The sequence below is a fragment of the Pelodiscus sinensis genome, chromosome 11 (genome assembly GCF_049634645.1).
Source record: "Pelodiscus sinensis isolate JC-2024 chromosome 11, ASM4963464v1, whole genome shotgun sequence".
Taxonomy (NCBI): domain Eukaryota; kingdom Metazoa; phylum Chordata; order Testudines; family Trionychidae; genus Pelodiscus; species Pelodiscus sinensis.
Window position 1 is genome coordinate 14,667,987 of NC_134721.1, and position 12,374 is coordinate 14,680,360.

The 12,374-nt window shown below is 37.1% G+C and overlaps 1 protein-coding gene across 13 annotated transcripts in view; it reads left to right on the top strand.

The window, feature by feature from the left end:
- The window catches only part of LOC102454172 (contactin-4), a 731,510-nt gene that overhangs the window by 448,508 nt on the left and 270,628 nt on the right, over window positions 1–12,374 (top strand). For 12 of the 13 annotated variants that reach the window (XM_075938683.1, XM_075938679.1, XM_075938672.1 and 9 more), the window contains 2 exons: window positions 8,070–8,196; window positions 9,575–9,750. The exons of the other annotated variant lie outside the window; for it this stretch is intronic. In XM_075938683.1, the coding sequence (XP_075794798.1) occupies window positions 8,070–8,196; window positions 9,575–9,750 (303 nt within the window). The remainder of the gene's footprint in view (window positions 1–8,069; window positions 8,197–9,574; window positions 9,751–12,374) is intronic. 13 annotated transcript variants of the gene reach the window in all.

The following is a 12,374-nucleotide window of genomic DNA, read 5'->3' on the forward strand; positions in this document are numbered from 1 at the left end:
GGTCTGGCCCACGAAAGCTCATCATCTAATAAACCATCTTGTTAGTCTTTAAAGTGCTACATTGTCCTGCATTTTAATACAGATAGTGGCTCAGGTCTGGGCTTTCCTGCAATCCCAAGACAGTGTATTGGAACCCAGACATGAAGGGTAAAAATATAGATACATTCCTATGTTCAATGTATACCTGGGACCTGATTTTCAGCTATGTCTGAGACTGTGGTTGCAGGAGGCCAGTTGTTAATTCACAGCTGTCCCGCTTCAATAGAACTTGGAAGAGAAGATGACTTTCTTCTGCAGTATTTGTTACGGGACACTGTCAAAGACAGGATGCTGGTCTACATCCAGCTTGGCAGTCTCTGTACTTTTGTGTGTCTCCTTAAATCCAAGATAATGTTGTACATGTTGAATGAAAGCCTCTCAAGTATAAGAAAGCATGTACCTTTCAAAGGAGTTAAAACCTTGATCTTTGCTTCTGGTTATTTCTGCTGATAGGAAAAAAAAAAGATGCTTTATGGAGGTGAATCACTGTTCACAACTGGCCCTAAGCTTAAGGCTCCTCCATGTTCATTTTGGGTCAACTGACCCTGTACTGAGTAACAGATGCAACTCAAAAGAAATCTAGGATTGTGAGAATACACAAATAGAAAGAATAACTTATCCATAAGGGTATTTCTTGTGCTTTCACAGAAATGTAATAGGTCTGTAAAGAATGACACAGATCACACAGTAGGTGCTGGAAAGTGAAGGATCAAAGAGAGCACTATGAGAGCACAAAGAGAGCATCTACTACCATATGGTAGTAGATCTTTGTAAGGTTATTGAATCATCGTTTTATAGGAGTAACTGCCTAAAAGAAAGTATAATTAAAATAATCGCATACATGTTCTCCCCCACTAAGACAGATGCAAAGCTTACTAAACTCAATAGAAGGACTTCCATTGATGTCAAGGATCTCAGTTGGTAAATCATGGCCCATGGGTAGCTGGTATATTTTATATATTAGGTAGGTAGGCAGGCAGGAAGGTGTATAGGTGAGTGAGTAGGTAGGTAATTTGGCTATGGGTGTGTATGTGAGAGAGAGAGAGAAACTAAAAAAACTAATACTAGTTTTATTTTTATCTTGTTTTTAACAACTTCATCTAGTAAACTTGACACTTTATGTATGGGTTTAAACAAAGACTCTAATTATCTCACCCATTATAAAGATAGCTTCCCAATTATCACCCCTATGTCATTACCTCACAGAAACTTACCTTCCCCCCTCACTTCCACTCTGTTCTAAAATTTGATTAGTCAATTTCACATGCGTTCATTTTTTTTTTTTTTTGATTGTATCACTTTGGTATATATGGTTGTGCCGATTTTCTTCTACTATTTGATCTGAGGAAGTGGGTCTGGCCCACGAAAGCTCATCACCTAATAAACCATCTTGTTAGTCTTTAAAGTGCTACATAGTTCTGTCTTTTGTTTCAGCTACACCAGACTAACACGGCTGCGTCTCTATCAATATCCTTAGATAAGTAAGCCTTTTAGTGCAAGGACCAGGTTTTTGGTATATATTTATACAGTGACTAGCCCAGTGGGCTTGTATCCATGATTCAGATCTCTTGCCATTACTTCCATATAAATAATCATCATTTGTGGTGATAAATTTGAAAGCTACTGATTAATTTACAATAATAAGCATTGCATAACAAATCTCTTTTCACAAAATGACACATTATAGTAAAGTAAAATGTATTTGCCTCATAATATACTAGATACTGCATGTATTAAATTAATTTTTATCCAGCAATATTGTAATTTAAGCAAGACTATCATATTTATGGTGCAAATACTAGTTTTCCACATACAAGAAAATAGACAAGCAATTTTATCCTGTTTATTAATTGCTGCGAAGTTAGAGTTCTTTAGAATGGATCTTCAACTGGCATAAATCAGTGTAGCTCATTTGTTATTACACACAATCAGAGGACCATGTTCTGGTTTCAATAATACATGAGTTTGTGGCAACATGACTGTGTGGACTATGGACTAAACAGATTGGACCTGCATATCTTGGCTATATACAGACAGTAATTAGGAAGAGAAAGAAGAAAGAATAGCCACTCAGAAATACATTGGAGAAATAAATTTAATTGTGCTTTGTAATTTTTCTCTCTCCCTTTTGTTCTACTTTTGTTCTAACAGCTGCTCACAGAATTTCTCATTTATTTTCTTTAACCAATGCAATTTTTTTTTAAATCCAACTACTATTTTTAGCTGTGTCTGTTGTTGTTGTTAAGTATCAGAAAAGTTGTTGTTGGGATGGGATGGAGGGTAAAAGAAAAATGTCAAGTGCATGCATTTCAGTATGTGGAAAGCAACTTACATTTGGTGTCATTTTGTTCTGGGTTTGTGTGGATTTAATACATGTTAATTAAATCTATTATCAAAATCCTTTTTTTTCTGAGGTAATTTCTATCTTTGAATTTGGTATCTTTGTGTGTTGTGACTAGTTTGCTAACTACCCAGCACAATGCCTACAAATGATGTAAATAAATTGCGCTTATTTCTTAAAAGTATAATGCCAAATTTCACGTGTCTACACATTTTATGAACCAGTATGGTTGATGCTTAAAAAATGTCTCTCATCTGTTTGTCAAAATTGGTGCACTAGCTGAGGAGGAAAATGTAAATTCTTGGATCTGGACTTCTAACACTCCTGTCTTCTGAAGAAGTGGGTTGTGCTCATGATACCATCTACATGTTTTGTTAGTCTTTGAGGTGCTACTAGATTATTTGTTGTTTTTTTAAGTTTTTCCTGTTACAGACTAACTCAGCTACCCCTCTGAAGTAAATTATTTAGGCACCAGTACTGAAATCTGATCACTGTAGACAGTTCATTGGGTCTCTTTGGAACTGGGGCTTATGGGAAGGGACAATGGAACAGTCTATGAAGCAACTAATCCACTTCCATGGTCTCTCTCCAGACATGCTGCATTTCTGGTGGACAAAGACATCCTTAGGATTTATGGGCTCCTATGCAGTACAGGACCTCTCCTTATCTAGCAAATTCTCTCATTCAGGCCTGGTCAGGCTCCCAACAGACCCAGTCCAAGGAGGTCCCCTGCCTCCAGTCTTCAAGCTCACCACTTGTTGCCAGCTCCCTGGGCATCCCAGGCACTGACTCCTGCCATGGTGCTTTGGCCTCATGCTCCTGAGCGCTGCCACAAGGCTCCAGCCTCCGACCTGCTCGCCCCTAGCTGATGCTGCGAGGCTCCAGCCCCAGCCTCACTTGCTATGGGCTGCCATGGGGCTTTAGCCTTTGCCCCATGCTCCTAAGGGCTGCCAATGGACTCCGGCCTTGCTTGGACTCCTATTGCTTCCAGTCCTGCTGGCCCTCCTGCCGTTAGGCTCCTGGAGACTCTGGTCCAGATGCATCTGTGGTCCTGTCAGACTACAGATGTTGCTGGACCAGAGAGTACTGGTTTTTCAGAGGTGCCACCTGTACTATTAAACTGATGCCCCTGTGCCCAATGGCGGCCTGGGTTAGGGGGGATGATGATTTTTTTAGGGATGTAATTTGGTAATTTTCAGAAACAAACTAATCAAATATTTTTAAAGCAAATTTTAAATGAAGGTACTGGAATTTAGAAACTGACAGCATATACTTGGAGTGGACAAATGCCTGTCAAGTGGCTTCCTTAACACTTGAATGACTTTTTCACAGGTTCAATGTTCTGCTAATAGGTCTAGTAGGCTTTTTCACTTTTAAGTTAATTAAATCCATTCTTGAGGAAATAGAGCTCCAGAACAGGGATAGGAAGAGGTGAGTGGATGGAATGGTACCCCAGCTTTTCAAGTGTCCTACATGACTACAGATCCTGTATATGACTAAGGATGGCTCTGGTAGAATATTGGCGCAGAGTGAGATACTTATGACCCTCTGGAACACTGAGGTTTTTTGCCCCACCTTTCATACCAGAACCATATCGATTTCTCTGCCAAAGAGGAAATATTGACCTTTGTAGGAATAAATCACTTTAAATATCCTTAAAATTGTACTTTGATGCCAACTACCATATCTCCCTGGAGTCTTCCAAAGACCAGCAATAAAAAAACAAGTTTTCTGTGTTCCTTTTTATTAGTTTGAGTATCTGAGTTTAACAACAACCATCCCCTTTTTAAAATGAGGTATATTTTCATGTGATCTTGTGACCTTCAGTATGATGTGGTGCAATGTAAGCTGACACATCACACTTGAAATTGAAATAATATGAAACAACACCACAATGTGAGTGAACTATCTTGATGTGGTGTAACATAGATAATGTGGTCGATATAATAGATATCTACATCAGCAAGCTTCCCTGACTAATAGAATTTCCCCTATTTCAGCATGATCGATCAGTTTGTCTATGATATTTCTTGGCACCCATTGCCCTAGAATTTGAGCCTTAGAACAACATGTCTATTGAAATTAGATGCTTAACAAAAATAGAATTAGCATTAATTATTGGGAGAATCTGAGAAATTGAAACATTCTTTAATTTTAGTTTAGAAACCTAGTCAGTACAGGTATAAATGATGAAGCTATAATTTCTATGGACTACATTGCAATTCCTTTACTCATGCTGCAAACTTTACTCTTTAACTAGTCCATCTGATGCCTATAAAGCTACTCAAGGAGTAAAGTACCTATGCATAAAAGAAGTGAGTAAGGATATCCCAATCTAAACCTAAGATGGTTGTTGTATTTCTATTTCTGCCACCAACAGTAAAATGCACACTGCTATAATTAAAGAGTAGAGATTATGTGAAATTCGTTTTGAATAATATATGAATCAATCAGACATATTTAATAGTATTTAAAAATAAAGATAAATACAACAGGTGAAGGTATTTGCTTAGAGCATCCCCTTTTGTGCTGAGTAGAGGAGATTTGGGAAATGTAGCTTTGTGATAATCTTTATGCAGTGTCTTTTTCAAAGGCAGAGTTTTCTTTCTGAGGTAATTGCTGCGGTTGTTCTGAAATCTCAAAATAACTCAGCAGAGTTCTCAAATATATACCATAGGTCACCTACATTGGCTCTATGCTCTCCCAGCTGCCTGCCCATGATCTGCATGGATCCACTCAGACACTTCTTCCTCATATCTGATCGCTTCAGGGTTTTTTAATCAAAGTATTACAGTTCCTTGGCTTATTTCTAGCCTCACCATCACTTCTTTCTTTCTCCCACCCTTGCCAGTTCTCTTGAGAACAGAGAGCCTGAATGATGTGCAGGAGCAATACCAGGAAGTCTGATCGCATAACTTAATGTAAAATAAATTACTTAAATGGCTAATTCAGTTGTGAATCCTTATCCTTCTTAATTAGGAGATTGGAGCCACTCAGAAGGCTTCAAGTTAGAACTATACTTAGGCCACAACCTGTAGTGGTAGTTGAGAATAAACATGAGTAAATGGAGTTTATTCCACTTCTAATTTTGGGCATATGGAATTTGGGTTACGTTAGTTTATCACATTCTTCAACACCAAAGTTGTAGCTGCTTTGCTAGCTCTTCTGCAAGAGCAGAGGCCCCCAGAAAATTCCTGTTGACTTGACTAGGACTCTACAAGAGCATAAGTATTTGCCATGCAGATTGTGTTGTAGCATTAAGGGCCTATTCCATAAATTTTATAGAGGGACAGATCAAACTCCTCTTAAGGTTAATGAAAAGGCTCTCTGACTTCAAATGGAATCCAATTGGGGCCATATGACATCTAGCAAAGAACTGTTATTTACAATACTGATTAGCAATTTAAAAAAAACAGCAAAAGCTGTTTGACAAAAGGAAAAGAAAGGTGAACTAGCTTTGAAAGAAAGAAATTAGCTTTCTTTTATCTACAATTAATATTAAGATAATATCAAATCACTCAGAAACATGATCTGTAATGGTAATAAATTTATATCGTAATACAAACTGTGTGTAAACATAATAATGTTGGTGTTACTTTTTTAAATACTTTTTTATGTTTAATTATGACATGATGCTGGTGATTCCAAGAATTTTCTATTAACATATTATAACAAGTTATAAAGCTCAGAAATTGTCTGGATCATTGTTAAAATGTGAATCTTTTACAACACTTTAAAAAGTCCAGTTAGATCACAATGGGAGTTTGCCCTAATTTGTAGTTTTAAAATATCTTTGGCCTGAGTTGTTAGTTGCTAATCTTTGTTTGTGAGAAACTAGAGTAGTATTTGCATTTCTAACAGTTGTATCTAATATAACTCCTAGAAAACAATCCAAAAAATCATGGATAATAATAAATCTAACATACTGATAGATTTTTAATTCGGATTCTGATTATGAAATCAGGACATTCTGTGGTTCAGATAAGCATGCAAATGCAGATGTTTTTCCAGTTCTTATCCAGGCTTATCTATTAAAGCTTAGGTAAGGAAACTGGGCCACAAATCTTGTGATAGCTTTTTTGTGAGTTTTTTTTTCTTTTATATTTTTGAGTTGCACTTAGGTCAGAAGTACCACCTGCTTTGTCTCCTTCACACAATTTAAGTTCTGCTGCCAATTTTAGTCTAGAAGGCATAGGAGCCTGAAAGCAGAAGATTGGAGATGAAAAGCTAAATTAACTTTTTAAACTCTTCTGGAAGTTCTAATAGTCATTGTTTGGTTGACGGTTTGCATTGCTTTTTATTTTCACTGAACCAGATAGCCTCTTAATATTGTACAGTAATTTAGGGTGGGTGGGCATGGATGAGAACCTATCCAAGGTTGTATATTATTATACCCTCTTTGCTATTGTTTTTAGCTCTTTTAATCTCTCTATTCTCTCCTTCCTAATACCTAACCTTCTCCATATTTTTTTTTGTACTTTTATTATGCATGGAGCTAAATATTAGCATTGCTAAGAATAGGCTAACACATTCGTTGCATAATATCTTCACTCTTACCCACCAATCTAGGACTATTTAATTTACACCTTGGAGGGAAGGAAAAGGAAGTGCATATTTATTTCTGAAAAGTTCAACACCTATTTGCCACGATCTCCACTTAGCCATTTTTCTGTGGCTAAACATGTAGGAGCTTATCCTACAATAAACTTAGACCTGGTCTATACTGGAGAATTTAAGTTGACTTAACTACCTTATACAGTGGGTGTGAAAAATTCATACCTTTGAGTGGCATAATCCCTAATGAAGCCAGCACTATGTCAATGGAAAAATTCTTCTGCAGAACTAGCTACTACCTCTTAGTAGCTGGGCATTAGGAAAAACTTCCTAACTGTCAGGATAGTTAATCACTGAAATAAACTGTGTAGGGAAGATGTGGAATCTCCATGAATGGAGATATTTAAGAAATGCCAAGGATGGTCTAGTTGGAAATTAGTCCTGCCATGAGTGCAGTGACTCAATGTCCTATCAAGGTTCCTTCCAGATCCAGTATTCTGTGATTCTATGAAGACAAAAAATAGAGACAGTATCTATGCCCTTATAATATGAAAGGTATTTTACAATACCATGGCCAAAGAATCTCTTTGAAATGACAATATTTCAATGAACCCATTCATTATAAAATCCTCAGTACACAGAGGATTAACAGTACCCAATTATCATGCAGGATTTTATAAGGCCCTCTAAATACCTGTAAATCAATTGCTCACGTTTTAATACCAAATTTAAATATGGCTTCAGAATAAAATACTTCTGAAAGATGATGTCTACATCAAATTATGTTAACCATAAACACAATAATTTTAATAGACATATGTGTCGGCCAGGGGGATAGGCCTGCTCACAATCAATTGCAGAACTGAGGACTATGTGAAATTCTAATCTGCCAACTAGTTATATTTGTGTTCCCTGTAATGAAATCCCAGCAGTCAGTGTAAAAATAGTGACATAAGAGATAATATAATTGTAAGATTAATCTTTTTGGCTTCTTTCCCAGTAATAGAGTTGCTATATGGTCATCTCTAGGGTTAATGATATGCTATATACACCTCTCTCTGATACTTTATATTTGTAATATTATGGTTCTGTAACTGTATTAAGACATGTCACATTTCTGTTCCATATAACACAGATGACAATATGCTGCATGGGCCAGTTTTCATTCAGGAACCAAACAGTATGATTTTTCCACTGGATTCTGAGGAAAATAAAGTAAAGTTGAACTGTGAAGTAAAAGGAAATCCTAAACCAACAATCAGGTTTGTTATGTATTTTGCTATTCTTTAGCATAGTCTGTCCATGATAGTGTCTACCCAAGGCACGCATCTGTATGCATCTCACACAGAGAAGTTCTTTTAAAAATTGGGGTATGATGTATTTGCTGATGTGTTTCGCTTTTGAATTTATAAAATTGATTACTCTGGCTTAGCACTTTTAAAACCCATGGAACACACTAAACACAATAAATGAGTTAATTGCATCCTATTCGTATATTGTTAAGGCTTCTTAAGAGTTGCTTTGATCCATTAAATGAGATTTTTGTGATTAAAATCTTTATTGCAATACACTGAATTTGTCTAAAATCCCCTAAACTTTAATGTTTAAAAACTGGTTTTGACACCTTTCTCCCTCCCTCCCCCCCCAAGAAAAAATTGCACAGTAGCGCTGTGTGCAAATGAGCAGTGTGATGTCAAACTTTCTGGGCACAATCATGATCATTTCTGAGCAAATTATCTGCATGTAGAACTGAGAATCTGTTCCTTAAGCTCCGTGTGCTCCCCTGTCTTAAAAAGATGTAAAATTTCAATAATGCTATTGGCTTTATAAAGTACTTTGAGAACCCTGGATGAAAGACGCTACAAAATGTAGTGGTGCTGTTGTTATTGTACACAATTCATCTTGTTCTAACAAATTTAACCTGGTGTTCTCCTTCTTATCCCTCCACCCTTTCTCCCCCATCACAATTTTGCTCTCTAGTATAAATGCCACTTTGAAACAGATTCAAATCATAAGACCCCAATCCTGTTGCTGTCTTCTAGCAATACTTGGCATTTAATGTAGTAGAGTTGAGTGATTCACTCATACAAATATATTCAAATGTCTTCCCTGTAGGTTCTAATAGAGGGAACTGATCTGAGGATCTAACCCTTTATATGTTCCATCATGGGCTGCTAGAGATGGCAGCTGTATTTGGGGAGCTGTGCTGTTAGAAAATCTTGATACTCCCGTTTGTTAAAACATCTGCTGTGAGTGAGTTTTCTTAAATGTAAAAACAAACAACTAAGACAGAAAAAGAAAAAAAGCTACTATGGAATTGAGTGGTTCAAAAATACTTTGGGGGCTTCCCCTTGCAAAATGATTAATTCAAAAAACTAACAACATCAATAACAACCGCAAAAACAATAAGAACATTAATCATATCAGTGACTGAAATATATGTTAACGATGTTGCTCTAAAAGTGAAATATTAGAATGTTTCAATGCTGTGCAGGAAACATTCATTTTCATGCTGGTTTTAAATATAAGAAATCAAATGGATTTAAATGTTTTCTGTATTTACTACACGTTGCTTTAGAAATGCACAGAAACACTGGTTTATGTTAGCAGAATTCAACTCCTGGCATTTTTGTATTCTAGGTGGAAGTTAAATGGGACCAATGTTGACGTTGGTATGGATTACCGCTACAGTGTAGTGGGAGGCAGCTTGTTGATCAATAACCCCAATAAAACCCAAGATATTGGAATGTATCAGTGCATAGCAACAAACTCATTTGGGACCATTGTTAGCAGAGAGGCAAAACTTCAGTTTGCTTGTAAGTAGCAATTATATCCCATGGCAAATACTGCATTCTTACAGCATAATGCTGGAAAAATGGTAAGGCCTAATGGCTGCCTTTAACAACAAAAAAACTCATCTAATTTGTATTCATTATTCTTTGCTTAGCTGCTTGTTTTGTTTAGAAAATAACTGGAGTGAGAAGTGGAAATGTTTTCTTTTGTGACTATTTAACTAAAGGGGCTTACCGCACATAATGGGTATACTTGCATATCTGGGAAAGACAGTGGAAGTGTGAGCATGTGGCAATACGAAACCTGCTACTAACATTTTTTTATAAATGAAAAGTAGAACTGTTCAAATGTGATTTTTTTTCCTCCTCCATTGGAATACAGAGATTTTAAAGGTTCAAAGGTGCCCAAAGGGACATGCCTTTCAGAAACAGCAGTTCCATAATGACAATTTTCATCACTGTTGTGACACAAGATCCATATGGGAGGTACATACCCGACAGAGTTTTTAACTGCTGACATCCTGTGTGGGGTATGCACATACACAACATTGACATTAATGTAAAGGTGATGCACAATTCTGAGTTCATTATATGTGTTGTTTATGTATTATGTATATTGATTTATTTGAACATTTTAGAACAACCATAGTTTTTAAGGTGGCTTTATAATATTTACTCAGAGCCTAGTCAGCATTTTTGACACCTTCATGAATGAGGAAAGCTAAATAGGTTTTATGGGAGCAAACCTGCATTGTTTTAAACCAGTCAGAATTCTACATTTGAAGATAGAGTTCAGGATGAGGATCCTTTCAAATATAGACCTGAAATAATAAAGAGCTATGGCCAACCTCCTTGGCTAGCTGGCATAATAACACTGAAGGAAATCCCTCCTTCATACCTATAAGCTCTAGGGTATGTCTATACAGCCAACTAGATGCCTACAACTGGCCCATGGCAGCCAACTTGAGCTTTGGCTAAGGGGGTGTATGTGGTTGTTTCATTGCTGTGTAGACTACCTGGCTTGGGCTCAGGCCTAGGCTCTAGGATCCTGAAAAGTGGGAGGGTACCAGAGCTCGAACACCTGCCCAAAAATCCTCATAGCCATGAAACAGCCTTGCAGCCCAAGCCCCATGTGTCCAAGTTGATTGGCATGGGTCAGCAGTGGGTGTCTACTTGCTGTGGAGATGGACATTCAGGCTATGTCTACACTGGCATGATTTTCTGGAAATGCTTTTAACGGAAAAGTTTTCCGTTAAAAGCATTTTCGGAAAAGCGTGTGTAGATTGGCAGGATGCTTTTCCAGAAAAGCACTTTTTGTGGAAAACAGTCCGTGGCCAATCTAGACGTGCTTTTCCGCAAAAAAGCCCCGATTGCCATTTTCGTGATCAGGGCTTTTTTGCGGAAAACACTACTGTGCTGTCTACACTGGCCCTTTTCCGGAACAGTTTTCCGGAAAAAGACTTTTGCCCGAATGGGAGCAGCATAGTTTTTCCGGAAAAGCACTGATGATTTTACATTAGATCATCAGTGCTTTTCCGGAAATTCAAGCGGCCAGTGTAGACAGCTGGCAAGTTTTTCCGGAAAAGGGGCTGATTTTCCGGAATAATTTGCCAGTGTAGAGACAGCTTCAGAGGCCTTGTGCCATGGCAGTTGCAAACTATACCTTAAGAATAATTTTCTCCATGTGCTTTTTTGTGTGTCAGGTCCTAGTGTTTCTTAGGTATAACTTACACATCAGTGGAAAGCTAGGCTTTTAATATAATACAATATGTTTAATGGACTGGCTAATGTCTACAATTAATGTGATTTTATTACTCTACTAAAAGAGTAATAAATTTATGCCAGATTCGTGATATGCAAAAAGGTGATTTGTAATGAAAAATAGAAATGAGGGAAGGTAAAGTCTTCCCTCTCCCAGAGTAGTTCACACTTTATTATCAGTTTTTCTTATGCTCTGTTTGTATTTTCCCATGACTAAAGATGCTCTGTCACTGTAGAGGACTAACGAACAGTGTCCTCAAAACTAATCTAATAACATCAGATTTCAGTATGTCAAGGGGATTGTTTCATAAATATTATTTTGGGTCTGCATCTCTGCATATCACATGCTTCACAGCAGCTCAGATCTTGCAAATCAAGGATTTCCACTATCCATCAGGTTAAGGGTTTGCAATATCATTATTCATAGCTAAGCACTTGAAAACAGTCTGTGCTGTAATCCTGTCATTTATGGAAGTCAATAGGATCTCAGCTTCTAGCTACCTAAAGGACTAGAGCTGATGTACTAAGATAAAAGTTCAGTGATGTAAAGCAAGGTCTTGCTCCCATCAAAATCAATTGTCAGACTTCCACTGACTACTTGAATGGGAGCAGGTTGTGCCAATATTTTCATTAAGCCATTTTCCATCAGTTGACCATTAGCTGGTAATCACAAAAACAATGCTGTGTTTAAAAAAACCAACCAATCATAATATTTTATATTTATTTTCAAAGAAGGAACTTCAGTGTCTATGATGTTTATAATGAATTGATTTATCTTTCTTGACAATAATAAATCTGGACTGTAGTTGGAGTTTTGATAGATGACCAGTCGTAAGACAGGCTTGACTGATTCTTAATTTAGAGGATTGCTTTAAGAAGCAAAGTTT